This window comes from Selaginella moellendorffii, unplaced genomic scaffold, assembly GCF_000143415.4.
Source record: "Selaginella moellendorffii unplaced genomic scaffold, v1.0 SELMOscaffold_116, whole genome shotgun sequence".
Taxonomy (NCBI): Eukaryota; Viridiplantae; Streptophyta; class Lycopodiopsida; order Selaginellales; family Selaginellaceae; genus Selaginella; species Selaginella moellendorffii.
In genome coordinates, this window is record NW_003314377.1 from 22,391 (window position 1) to 36,035 (window position 13,645).

The following is a 13,645-nucleotide window of genomic DNA, read 5'->3' on the forward strand; positions in this document are numbered from 1 at the left end:
TTAGGCTCGGACTCGGGCTCAAACTCAAATTCGGACTCGGTCATAGTCTCAGTCTTGGTCTCGGTCCTAATCTCGGTCTCGACCTTGGACTCCATCTCAGGTCCTTCTTGGACTCCATCTTTGGATTCCATTTTGGACTCTATCTTGGACTCCATCTTTGGATTCTATCTCGGACTCTATCTCGGTCCATCTTGGACTCCATCTCAGGTCCATCTCGAACTCCATCTCGGTCCATCTCAAGTCCATCTCAGACTCCATCTCGGACTCCATCTCGGTCCATCTCAAGTCCATCTCAGACTCCATCTCGGTCCATCTTAGACTCCATCTCGGTCCATTTCAGACTCCATCTCGGGTCCATCTCGGGTCCATCTCGGACTCTATCTGGGTCCATCTCAGACTCCATCTCGGTCCATCTTAGACTCCATCTTGAGTCCATTTCGGACTCCATCTCGGACTTCATCTTGGGTCCATCTCGGACTCCATCTCAATCTTTGAGCACTCCGTTGGGAGTTCCACTCCCGCTCTCGACCTTTCAAGTCAGAGCTTTTAGTCTGAACGTGTTACGCTTGTTTGGCTTTCACTTCGGCCACTACCATGTGGCACCCTTTCGGCTCCACTTTGGGGCAAATGAGAACATCTAATTTAATTAGTGTTTTGATTGGATGATTCCCATCTTTGCTCCATTTTTTCTTCATGGATTTCAAAGCCTTTTGACACATCTCTACTCACTTTTATGTCTATTAAATTAAGCTTCTTTTTGTGAGTTTTAAATAAGAGTGATGCTAATGCAAACTTCATCAACCATAAGCTTACACTGTCTCATTGTATTTTCTTTTACTAGCAAAACATCTATCTTATATTGAAGTGGTGGACGGTTAACAAATCTTCTTTGAACTCATCACACACAATATTGAGGTAATGTAGATGATAACATTAAAGACTTGTTAAGCTTTATTTCGTTAAAGTGGGATTTATTCAGTAAAATGGGACTAGGTACAAATTTTCAAGTATTTGAAAATGACGTGAAATTATATGTTTTTTGTCCAGGGGCTAGACATATCTGGGGCATGGTGACTAGCGCGGTGACTTTGTGTCCAGACTGAGTCCATCTGGTTGTATAAAAAATCTCATTGTCAAGGTGAACAAGCCGAATCTGAAGCTAAAGAAGAGCGATGGCATGCGCGCACACACTATTTGTTTGTTCATTGAGCGTGTGGTGAGCTTTCCAAGATGAACGTCATTCCTATTAGCCAGACATATAACTTAATGGTGAGAACATTTAGATATTATTCAATGTTATCTTTTTCTAACGAATCTAATTGTGAAGGTGTAGCAAGAGGCATTGCTAGTCTGGAGAAGTCATTTAACTCATTTGACCCTTAGTGTATTTTCATGAAACTAAATAACATTCATATTATTAAGGAATTTCTCTAGTACCTTTTTTTTACGACATAGAGGCTTGCATTTCTTTCAAAGGTGATTTAGTAAAAGGCCTGAGGGCACATGCCATTCTATTTCTCAGACCGGTATTAAGATATACTAGTGCAAAGGGCCACATGCCATCACGCCTCCTCTGATTCAGATTCGGATTGTTCACCTTGAAATAAAATACATTAGAAACTTAGTAAAGGAATATTAATGAATCTCACCTTGAACCCGGGTTATGAATGCTCTTGCTGCATCTCTTGCATGGTCTGGCAAGGTGATGGTGGCACTCTGCTTCCGCATCCAACCATGCACAACATTATCCACCGATATGCTCATGCTGGGATCCCTTGGATTCAGCACCCATCTCTTTTCTAGGCAATCCTTCGTATATCCGGAACTTGGCTTGAACCACTCCACAGTTACATTGAAGGAGTTAGTTTCCGCGTCCTCCTCTGCATCAGTGATGCAGCGCCCCACCCATATCATTTGTTTTTTATTACTGGGTCTGACAAGCACGACCATTCCTTTGCAGACCTGTACTGGATTGAATGCTGAATCCGGCTTCTTGTTCCTCGGCCCACAATAGTGATCCTCAACATCGTTATCTGTCACTGCATTTCCAGAGGACATTGTTCCGCTACTATCTGGTGCTCTGGGTTCTGGCCAAAAGGACTCTTCCAATTCTTCATATACAACCGGCCCATTTTGGATAGCAGATATAATCTTCTCCCAGTATTCGAGCAAAGGCTTGCACCTCTTAAAATAGGATTCTCCACCAAACACCAACCCCCTCTTCCAGAAGGCAATATGCTGTCTAATCCCGGCCACTATACTTTCCTGGTCTTTGAGTCCATCCGGGTGCATCGGCCGTGGGGAACCCTGAGGAATCATAGGTTCCCCAATTATGGGATCTCTCTTGAAGAGTTCAATGCCATCCACTGGCAGCCACACTGTGTCCCATTCTCTCATCTTGTACCTCATCACTGGAGCACCGTCACGCATGCTGAAATGAAACTGAAGAGGCTTGGAGTGGCCAATCAGCGTTTCGGATCCGTCCCTGATGTAGCCTCTTACAAACCCCTTAAAGTCTGGAACCTCTGTCACAAGTGCAGCTTCAACAGTGCCTTTGATGCAATTTTGGAATTCATCGTAGAGTTGTGGGAGGGTGAGGACATTGGATCGCCGGAGGGACTCTGCCAGGTGACTGAACATGGCATCGACGTCTTCATGAGTGTGCCCAACCATGAGAAAGCCAAGTGTAACCGTTTCAAATATGCCTTTGGCAACAAGCATCGCCAAGTACGCGAAGACGTACATGTTTTTGTTCTCACTGCCAGCATTGTCTGTTTGGAGCAGAAGATGGGGTGGAAGGCCACATCGGCCGCAAGAACTTCCTTGAGATTCTGCTTCGTTTGGATGAGGCTGTGCATTCACCGGGCGACCAGCCTCGTCGTAATGGCATGAGGCCTCACGTGATAACCCTACAATCTGACGGCCAACATATTCACTAGGATGGCATGGGGCCCCACGCGATACTGCAAGCCTTTGCTCCTCCTCCAGCTGAACCCTGTATGGGGTTCGATCGACAAGGGCCTTATGCAAGGGTTGGCCGTTCAGCTCAGTCTGCGCACTTTGCAGAGACCTTAAGTGTTTTGCTAAGGACGCAATCATCATGTTTGCACCCCCGCCACCCCATAGAGGCACAAAGAAGTTCCCATAGTTCTGGGCACCATGCCCATGAGCGATTATGCCAAACAGAGACACAGGCAGCTGCATGGATGAAGAGATTGCCTTGGGGGCAGGATTGAGTCGAGGTAAGCACGTCTTTTTCTGATCCATTTTGTCGTGGATGATGCAGAGGTAAGAGTCAGGTCTCTCCATGGAGAGAATCCTGTTATGATAATATGCAGTCCTGCAGCTTCTCTGCTCGATGTTGTGGTCGAGCCGCCTTCTAACCAACGTCTCTCGCTCTTGAGCGCTGCAAGAATTCTTCGACAAAGCCATTTTGATAGCAGTGCACTCGTCACACTTTGAAAAGCTGGAGTACTTTCCTATACTCACATCCCTGAACCTGTTGCTCCACAATCTACTAAATCTAGATTGGCTCAGCTTCCTGTAGCCATTACTCTGGAGTTCCCGATTCACATCTTCCAATATGGCCCCCTTGGTATACATGGAAGGGAGAACTCGTTGGGTGTCTCGTGTTCCATCTTCCAAGAGGCGGGTTTTATGTGGTTGCTGCTCGCTACATGTCTCGACAAACCTCTTGAAGATTGCCTCTCCATATACAACATGACCCCTGGTTTTGTGCGTACCGTTGTTCCCATGGACTGCCTGTTGAACCCTTTGTTCCTCGAACTCAGTTTTGATTCTGTAGAATGTGGTTCGAGGGACTCCATAAATGATTCTCCATGCCTTCATGCAGACCAAACCCCTCTGGAAGACCATGCCCCCCACCTGATGTTCTGAAGCATCAACAGATGACCGTAATGCCTCATACACAAAATTGCGAGCTGCCTTCCAGGACAATGTCTTGTATCTTGCTCTCTCCTCTTCAATAGCATCCCAATCAGCATGTTGACAGCACCTCCTCTTGCAACAAGCAACTGTCGAGACCATTCGAACCTCCATCGCCATTTTCTGCCTTTTCGGTTCGTTGCTCAGATCCCTTTGGCTGCGCTGTAGGAAGGTGTACTTTCTTTTCCCATGAAGAGATGTTCTGTCATCAGTTGTAGTGGTGTTTGATTGTGAATCCTTCACATTCTCAAACACTAAATGCCTCAATTTCCACCGCACAATGCTTCCAATAGTCAGACTGTTTTCTTCTGTGTCAACAACCTCTAAAATTGCAACTCCAATATCATCCCAGCCCAATTCTTGATTAGCAACCGCATCTCTTGGATCGACAACTGTGGCTAAGCCCTCAGCTACCACCTCCCCCTCGGGGTTGTTTAGAAACACCTTTGCCTGAATCCATGTAGCACGGTTCTTAAGATCCACGGAGGGAACATGCGTCGCACTTGCGCTGTCCCCAACATCTGCTTTCTTCTGAAGATTTTTCAAGGCAACAACAACATTTACCCCGACGACCATCTCTCCTCGTTCAATAGCGACCACATTCCCATCGAAGACAGTCTCTACTGATACAGCAGCATTGCCTTCCCCAAGCCTTTGACAGTGTATAACAAAGTTCCGATCCATAGACACAAGGGTCCCTTTTGCAACTCTCTTCCCACCATTCAAAATGTAAACCTTTTCCCCAACCCTGAAGGCCATTCTGAAAGTGCAGAAAAGAAGTTAAGACCATACAAAAAATGATTGGAGAATGGCCTAAATCATAACATACCAAACAACCTCAATAGCATGAGGCCACATGCCATTATTCAAACATGCTATTGACACCCACATGAAATTTCGCATTCACAAAATTGGCATGAGGCCTCATGCCATCTTGATATAAGGAGATGCTATAACAGTTATAGCATCTCCTTTAATATTGTCTCCATCCTAAAAACCCTCATTATTTTTTATCTCCTATAGTTTGAGTTGGTGAACCTAGCAATGGATTGAAAGTAGCATTGATTGAACAATTTTCCCTTTCTTTAAGTATATTATTATCCTTTTCTAATTTCAATTTCTCACATTTCTTTGTATGAGTTCTGAAATGCTAGCTGTCAAGATCCTCATTCTGTTTTGCATTTATTGTTCATCTAACATTAGCTTCATCTATCATGATTAAATCTACTCTTCCCTTCAAGTATGCCAACTTCAAAGATGTTTGTTGACAAAAGGAGAGCTAACATTTTGCCATCATATCAATCTTGTAGAGGGGAAATCACCACTATTTTATCTTATCTACAATCTTTCATCAATAGAGTTATAAGTGTTATATAGGTATATTTATTACAAATGTGTCTGTACAGTATCAAAAGTTATATATTGGCTTGTCTTTTTGAATATTCTCCTTTTATTACCATGATAGTAGAAGATTGGTATTTTTGGACTCTTTATCAATCTCTACCTAAGCTAGTTGAGAAACTAGTTAGTAAATGTGTGCTTAGACTGGAAGAACACTAAGGACAGAAATCTTAAACTATTATTTAATCAAGTATATTTGATATAGTGATGAGAAACTTATATTATTATATTACACTTGGTAATGTTATGAACCCCCATAATCCCTCAATATTCCCTTCATTGAGGAGGCAAATGGGGCTTATGCAAGGTTCTAAATATATAATAAAGAGAATGGGTAAGTAGGGCATGGTTGAGCAACTTGATATATTGTCTAGCGTTTTGCTAAGTATATTTGTCTTTATTTTATATCTAGTTTAGGTGTAAGCCCAAACTCCATACTATGCTAGCTAATGGGGTACTTATATCCTTGTGTATAGGCTATTTGTATGTTGAAATAATATCAAATTTTGTTTAGCTTTCTTTTGCATGCTGATTTTGATCTTAAAAGCTTTAGGACTATTCTAATATTGTTCCATGTTCATATTCCTTAGTGATCATATTTTGGAGTTGATTTTTCATCTTGGTCATATTTTTAAGAGTTGTAGATTTCTATTGACAATGTCCACTTAAGCCTGGTCTTACACCACTTTATGGCTACATCAGTGGGTGATGATATAACCCTGAGGAGTTTAAGGCTAGATTAAACACAAATAAACCAATGGGGTAATTTAGTGAAGTGTTCAAGAATTAGCTTTAACTCCCCTAATATATTAGATGGTTAATATTCCCAATTTAAGTGTGGTTGGCACTACCTACTTGGATACATTGTGTGGCTCATCAAAACCTCACTCTAGCCATATGGCTAATGCATTCTAATGGTAAAAGATGGGGAGAGTACTCATAAGGCTTGTATTGGGCCGTGGTGTTTTGAAATGTCATCCTTGAGTTCTTGACTATGGAAAGAAAGAGGAGTGCTTTTTGCTTAGTGACCAAAAGTATGGTTATATGGTGAAGAAGGCCCACAAAGTCAATAGGATTTAGTGGTTGGGCCTTTAGGCCTTGACCCAGTGGCAATGTTAGGCAAACATTGCAATTGACAGAAAGGGATTTAGTGGGGGCCAAAAAAGGGATATTGAGGGATGGTGTCCTTTATGTATTGGGGCATTATAAGGATGTTAAGGTGCAATCATGGGATGATCACTTGTAGATGGATGGCCTAGTCTTAGAAAGACAAGACTGTGTTACAAGTGGTTTTGAACTACCAATAGGACAAGGGTGAATGGATATAATAGATTGAAATGTTAATGGTACTTTTAGATGTCGGAATTGAGATCGAATACATAGAATATTTGGACTAAGTGCTAAGCCAATGTGGTCTTGAGATTACATCTGGGGGTAAGTAAGTACCCTAATGCAGATAAGGACCTATGAAGGTTATGAGTGAGACTCTTTAAAAAAGTCATAGGTATGGTTATGTGACTAAAGTAGAATGGAAAAATTAGTCCCTTATAACACATTTGGATTAAAAGTTTTGACTCAAACAATTGAGAATAGAAGTGGAACTTCCAAATAAGCATTTAAGGGACAAGCACAAAGATATCAAAAAATAAGCACAAAGTGATTAATAAACAAATCTTTAAAAAGGGACAAAAGAATGATTAATATATGCCAAGTATTATGACATGTGGAAGTGTTGAGATTGAAGTCCTAAAACCTAAGAGCTCAAAGTGGAATGATCTTGGAATCAATTTACCCTATCAAGAAACTGAATGTTTGAAGTTTCAAATATAGAGATATCTAGGGCTTGATATATCCAGGGTTGGATATCTGTGGTATATTAGGGGGAGGATTCTAAGGCAATTAGTATGACTAAGGAAGGTTATATTCATAATATGAACACAAGGGAATTTAAGGCTAAAGTGAATATGGATGGACAAATAGATTTAATGAAGTGTTTAAGAGTTGACTCTAGCTCTTTTAGAAGATTGAATAATCAATGCTCCCAATCTAAATATATCTGACACTACTTATTTAGATACTTTGACTCAAGAAAACCTCACTTTAGCCATGTGGCTAATGTTATTAAGACTTAGTAGATGGGCATTTATGACTTGACCTAGTAGCAATATTTGCAAGCATTTAGTGGGGATTGAAAAAAGGATATTGAAAGGATAATATTCCTTTATATCTTAGATCATTTTAAGATGCTAACAAGTGGTTATAGAATAACCACTCGCAAATGAATGGTTTGGTTTTATAGGTGGTATAAGTAGTCTTGGATTACCAATGAAACAAATGAAAATGGACATGATTTTAGCATAAGATGTTAGTATGATGGTGGTACTTTTGGGTGTTTGATATGAAACTTGGACATATGGAGCACTTAGAAATAGCCAATCAGTGACTAAAATAGAATGGAAAATTTAGTTTCTTATAAAAGGTTATGTTCTTTATTAACTCACTTGGAATACATAAGTTAAACATTTTTTAGTTTGAATAATATATTGGGATCCCAATAAAATTAAAGAGTTTATATTTGATCAAGAGAGCAAGGTTCTTAGAAGAGCTACAGCTTTTAATGGAGAGTTGCAGATTTTAATGTTCATTAATACCCTTTATTCATGAGGTTTCATCACCCAAATCTTAATTTTTATTCACACCCTCTGTTCACCAGGTTTCATTCATGCCCTCCATTCATGGAGGCCCCTTAAACAAAATATATAAGAGACTAAGAAGCCACTGAATTAAGTTAATCAACATTTAATAATAGTCACCTTTAGGTTTACTAGTACTGCTGCAAAACTTTTCCACTAAAGGGCTTAAAGACAAGCATGTGTTCGGTGATCAAAAACTTTTGTTGCACTTGGTTCCGAACTTTAAGAATGTGGTTATTGTAAATGACAATAGTGATTTCTTTTTCAAGGGAATGGCTTTTCCTTGTAATGAATTGAATGTATATAAAATTTTATCAGAATTCTAGTGATCTCACAGCTAAGATAACTTTATTATACCATTTTTTTCCAAGCTAAATGAATGGAACCATCACAATAGTCTTTACTTTTGTTTTCAATTGACGTTTTTCTAAATGTTTTTGGAGTTGAAAAAAGAATCGTCTGGTTTCTTTCTTCATAGCCAGTCAGGATGATTTGGAGGAATGGTCACCGAGTTAGCGTCGAACATCTCAATGAACTGCATCAAGAGATTTGTTGCACCTAGACAATGGAAAGCTTGAAGACACAATTTAGAGGCTTGGTACCTGCTCATTAAGGATCCGTACTTTGCTGGTTGTGTACCTGCGGTGCTCTTCAAATATCGACGTCAAGTTCCATCTCTGGAGCTTTCTAAGACAGCCTATTACAGTTCCTGCCAGGCGAAAGACTGTTAATCTCATCGGTTACTCGGGTTTTGAAAGAGATCGCGTAGTCATACCGGTGGTGTTGCGTCCCTGCTTGCACATAACATGCAAAGGATAATTCTCCGGACGCAGTATCACCTAGAAAAAACAGAGAGAGCAGGATGACGAAAGTGTAACGAAGGAAAAAGGAACAAACGAAATTTTAAAGTACTGAAACTGACCTCCAATGCAGATAGTACCTGAGCTTCGGACAGCGATCCCGTCGTTTCAGCCGCTGTCGTGCTGCTGCTTTGATGAGTCCTTCGAAAATGTATGCCTTGTTCGTCGAGAAAGCTCAAGCTACAGAGGAAGAACGAATGAAACGAACGAGTGTTAATGCAGCAAAAACAAAAAATCGCTTTTGTCCTATCGCACACAAACCACTCACAATTGCTGCGATGGTTCGTCCTGTGAGAGATAGAGCACAGTGCGCAAGTTGAGGCGCTCTAGAAAAGGAAAATTGAGCTGATGAACAACACCTGATCTTGTGAGATCGTACTCCACCATGCCATAGTTGAGAGGAGGAACAAAGTAGCTGCTCATGTCACTCGCGAAGGAGACACTGGAGAGAGGCTCTCAGCACTCGAGAACACGGCTACGGATCATCGCCTGCAAATCTGAGCGGCAAGACGAACGAGAAACGAACAGGAGAAGATGAAGAGGGAAAAAAATAAGAGAAAAGAAGTGCAGTAGTGGATATTCCAGAAAGGATATGCGAAGATACTCTCAATCGCACACGCTCATCGCTTGGCGATTCTGTTCGCCATCGCACATCTGGTCTGTTCAGTTCATCCACAGCTTGAGCACTCGATCCTTTCCACCCGATGCGACTTTTTGGCCGTCGGGGCTCCAATCCACGGCGAAAACCTGCACAGGAATGTTTTGCTAGTAAGCATCCCTTGCAGCTTTGAAGAGATACCTCGTCGGCATGACCCGGAAGATCCTCCAGAAGTTTATGGTTTCTCATGTTCCACACCTGTTTCCGAAATGGTGAGGATATGAGAGTGAAAAAAGAACGCCAACCTTCAACGTAGAATCCTTGCTTCCACTTAGTAAAAGCCGGCTATCAGCCGACCAACTGATTCACCTCGTTCAACACATAAGAAGATCGACAAGGAAGACGAAAAACAAAGAGACCTTATCTGATAAACCGGACCGACATGTCCGCGGAAAGTTGTGACGTACTCTCCGGTGTATCCATTCCAAAGCTTGACGGACTTATCAAAGGATGCACTGGCAATCCACCGGCCATCAGGCGAGAAGTAGACGTGATTGACAAGCTGAAAACATGGAGCAGCATCACAACCAAGACGCCAATGATGAGAACGTTACCTGTTGATGGCCAGACATACGCGTCTTTGGATGCTTGCCAGTTGCAGGCTCCCATAGGTACATTGTAAAATCGTCCGAGCCTGAAACGAGCCTTTCTTGGGAGTCACCCTTGGCGGCTTTGTATCTTTTAAACGCGGCCTATGAAACCACCGTGAGAAACAGATAGAAGAGTGTCGCAGTAAGTGTTACCTCTTTGATCTCTTCGTCTGTTGCAAATGTTCTTCCTGTGTGATCGAATGGTCCAGTCCTTAGAGCATACTCCGTGCTTAATGCTAATGTGTTAACCCAGTGAGCATGACCCTGTCAATGTCACAGTAAGAGATCACAAGCAGGGCATCCCTCCAACTTAAGCACCTCGCAAGAGTTTAACCTTTAATTCTCTGACGAGTTTTCCTTGAGTTGTCTCCCAGACCTTGATTGTACAGTCCTGTGAGCTGAAGGCCATTCGATAAGAACATAAGAAAACGTAATATACATCAAAGTGACATACGCACCTTGAGTAAATCAATCCATCGCCTCCCCATTTTACACAAGTCACAGCCCGTGTATGTCCCGAGAGGCAAAGAACAGATTTCCTTAAGGAAGAATCCCAAACACGAACGTCTCCATCTTTGCTTGCACTAGCGAAGCGACGGCAAGGGGATTGTATGTGAGCTGGTTCCCAAGTCAGCGCTGTAATCCAGCTCTTGTGCCCCTGGAATGAGAAAGAATGAAGAGAAATGTTTCATTTAACTAGTACCACAGTACGATTCTTACACTTAACGAATTTCCCAATGCTTTTCCAGTAAACGGATCCCAGACATGGATGCCACCATCTTTGCTCGCACTAACAAGTTTTCTGCCATCGGGAGACCACGCAATGCAAAGAACCCAGTTCTTATGACCTGAAAGGAAGAGACTGTGAAGGAGAACCAAGCAAGTAAGAAGCATCTTGCCTTTGCATGTATGAAGAGGTGTTTGAGTAGAAATGTCCCAAAAACGAACAGATGCATCTCCGGAACCACTGGCAAGATGCTTGCTATCAGGGCTGAATGACACGGACAAAACTGCCTCGCTATGGCCTGGAAAAACTACTAAGTTTGATTCGAAAGAACTAACACTTCGCACCTGAGATGGTCGCTGAGCAACGCGTAACCGGGCGGATCCGGAAGATGGCTTGCGGGTGGTAAACTATCTGCAGATCCTTCTCCACAGATACTGAATCCCAAAAGAAAATGGAGCGTTGCTTCTTGAAACTATTTCGATTCTAGATAGAGAGCACCTTTGTTTCGAAGTACGTGTTCTCCGAGCTGTCCAACGAGCTCGAGATCGTTAATATAAAAGGCGTATGGGAGCGGCTCTTCCTATACAAACGAAAACGAATAAGAATTACACGAAGGAAGCGAAAGAAAGAAAGAATGCGTCGCTCACATTGTGGAGAACAGTGTTGATGAGCGTCTGGAGCTCCTTCGGCGTGAGATTCTGTGGCACATCCAAGCGCTCCAGCGCCTTGCCATCGGCATTCACGAACACGCAGATGATGTTATTCACTGGAGCCTCCATCGAAGAACCCTAAATCTCTCCTTAAACCCTAAAACATTTAGCTTGTTAGACGATCGCAACGCGGCGCTCGGCGGAAGCGATCCTTCTTCTTGGAGCAGCGCCGCTTCCATCAGATGGATGCTTACTTATCAGGTAAAGAAATTCCAAAATCTCCTCGTTTTATTTTTCCCTTCCATCTTGGCTAAGGTGCGTGTGAGCGGCGATGGCGCTCTCTCTCCAATTCCCGGTCTCCACGCCCCGGCAAGCGTCGCTGGAGATTTCAAAGCTAACGCCCGGCTACATTGCGTCGTCCTTCTCCTTGCGATCTCCTTCCACTTCTTCGCTCCATTCTCTCGGCACAAGCAGCGGCATTGCCACGGCCGTGAAGAAGAGCTCGAGAAGATGGAGAGCAGCGAAGACGGTCGCGATGGCGGCACTCGCTAACGAGGTGTCGAATCGCAAGGTACTGATTGTCAACACCAATTCCGGTGGACACGCCGTGATTGTATTGTATCCATAAGTTCCGAGTGCTTGTTTGGTGATTGTGCCGCTGCTTCTTGAGCATGAGGCTGGTTTCTGAATGGGAGATACGTAATCACTCTAAACAAATAAGTGATATCGAAGACAAGATTTTAAAAACGAGGGAAAAACTTACTGGACCGGGCATGACATTCGCTCAAAGAGAGTGGCCGCTACATAAATCTTTCTAGGGTTAAGTCGAGACCAGGTGTAAGGTTGATCTTCTCCATTACGAAAGCGAAGAGGCGGGAGGTTGGTAGCGTGTCATGGAATGCGATGCCTACTGTATATGCCGTAAATGGGCATCTGGATGAGACCATGGCTGTGTATGAGAATATGCCAGCTCTCGCTAGGCATTTTGGTCTCTCCCCGAGAGACATGTGGTTTCTTGAGAGCGATCGTCCTCAAGAATCGGTCGGGCTCTTCCGGGAGATGGATGTCGATGGCGTCGCTCCAAACCGGATCGAGAAACCAGGAAAGAACTTCGCACGCGCTCATCGCCTCGCTGCGCCGGACGCAATGATCCTGTATGGCCGATGCGGCAGCTGCGAAAAGTCCTTGGAAATCTTCCACCAGATAGAGGAGCCACACGATCCAGGCAGGCGCTTGGAATTCCGATCAGATCGCGATGCTGCGCCACATCGCGGCGACGCGGAGGAATGCCTGGGCGGGGCGACGGAATATTCGCGAAATAGTGTGCTGGACACGTGTCAGAGGCCTCCACGTCACGCCGGCCAGTACGGACGTGATCTCGTGGAAGGCGGGAAATGGACACATGAGACGGGATCGGGGCTAGGGATTTGGGGAAAGAGCTTCTCCGGCAGCGCTCGCGGTCCGGGACACGACGTCGCTCCGGCATCGATGCGAAGAGCTCCAGTGATGATTCCATGTCGGCGGTGAGCATCAGATTCCAGGAGAGCTGGTTCTTGCGGGGGATCGGCAAACAGCGCCTGGGCTTCTTCCAGATTCCAGGATAGGGTGTAGGCGGCCGGGATTGTATTCGACGAGGAAGAATTCCCCGAAATCTCTCTCGCCTCGTCCAGATTTCCAAACCCGGTGCTGCCGGAAAGGATCGCGTTCCAGGAAGCCAGGCTCTGCTCCGGCTCTCTGCGAACGCATCGATCATCGATCAACGCGATCCAAGAAACAAGGTTCGTCTCACGCATGCGACCAAACAGATAATCTCTTGCGAATTCCAGGTCGCCGCCACAGATTCCAGGGCTTGCGAGGAACCAAATTTTCTGCCAGACAATCCGACAGCCAGGTGAAAGAAATGCGTTTTGACGATCATTTATGTTGTCTTCGTTTGTAGGAGTCATGTCCGCCGTGACATTCTTCGTGAACACCTCTGATGGCGAATGGACGGAGTATTCAGAAACACCCCGAGACACCTCCTGGGCGCTCTTGGGTGTAGTCTTTGTGATGGAAGCCACAAGTGCTGGGTCCGGCCTGCAAATGGACAGGCTCGAGATGTTAGCTGGGTGGAAGTGTCAA

The 13,645-nt window shown here is 43.9% G+C and overlaps 2 protein-coding genes across 2 annotated transcripts; both read right to left on the bottom strand.

Moving 5' to 3' along the window:
* Nucleotides 1-8,372: 8,372 nt before the first annotated feature.
* On the bottom strand, nt 8,373-11,679 carry LOC9635435 (notchless protein homolog). Its single transcript, XM_024664950.1, has 17 exons — nt 11,522-11,679; nt 11,373-11,454; nt 11,219-11,308; nt 11,047-11,172; nt 10,868-10,995; nt 10,606-10,805; nt 10,482-10,545; nt 10,301-10,411; nt 10,112-10,249; nt 9,917-10,059; nt 9,803-9,857; nt 9,699-9,755; nt 9,168-9,646; nt 8,962-9,079; nt 8,815-8,878; nt 8,642-8,748; nt 8,373-8,597 (listed from the first exon to the last, which is right to left on the bottom strand). Exons 1-13 carry the CDS (start codon nt 11,651-11,653, stop codon nt 9,563-9,565), a joined length of 1,410 nt encoding a protein of 469 aa, XP_024520718.1. The 5' UTR covers nt 11,654-11,679; the 3' UTR covers nt 8,373-8,597; nt 8,642-8,748; nt 8,815-8,878; nt 8,962-9,079; nt 9,168-9,562.
* On the bottom strand, nt 8,780-9,322 carry LOC9635104 (probable tyrosine-protein phosphatase DG1060). Its single transcript, XM_024664939.1, has 3 exons — nt 9,168-9,322; nt 8,980-9,079; nt 8,780-8,878 (listed from the first exon to the last, which is right to left on the bottom strand). The coding sequence occupies exons 1-3, from the start codon at nt 9,320-9,322 to the stop codon at nt 8,780-8,782; spliced, it is 354 nt and encodes a 117-aa protein (XP_024520707.1).
* Nucleotides 11,680-13,645: the final 1,966 nt, after the last annotated feature.

Coding starts and splice junctions, on each gene's coding strand:
- LOC9635104 (XM_024664939.1), bottom strand. CDS start 9,322: ATGAGCAGCTACTTTGTTCCTCCTCTCAACTATGGCATGGTGGAGTAC. Junction 9,080..9,167: donor GACGAACCATCGCAGCAATT/GTGAGTGGTTTG, acceptor CTTCCTCTGTAG/CTTGAGCTTTCTCGACGAAC. Junction 8,879..8,979: donor GATCGCTGTCCGAAGCTCAG/GTACTATCTGCA, acceptor TGTTTTTTCTAG/GTGATACTGCGTCCGGAGAA.
- LOC9635435 (XM_024664950.1), bottom strand. CDS start 11,653: ATGGAGGCTCCAGTGAATAACATCATCTGCGTGTTCGTGAATGCCGAT. Junction 11,173..11,218: donor TTGCTCAGCGACCATCTCAG/GTGCGAAGTGTT, acceptor TAGTTTTTCCAG/GCCATAGCGAGGCAGTTTTG. Junction 10,412..10,481: donor AACTCGTCAGAGAATTAAAG/GTTAAACTCTTG, acceptor TGACATTGACAG/GGTCATGCTCACTGGGTTAA.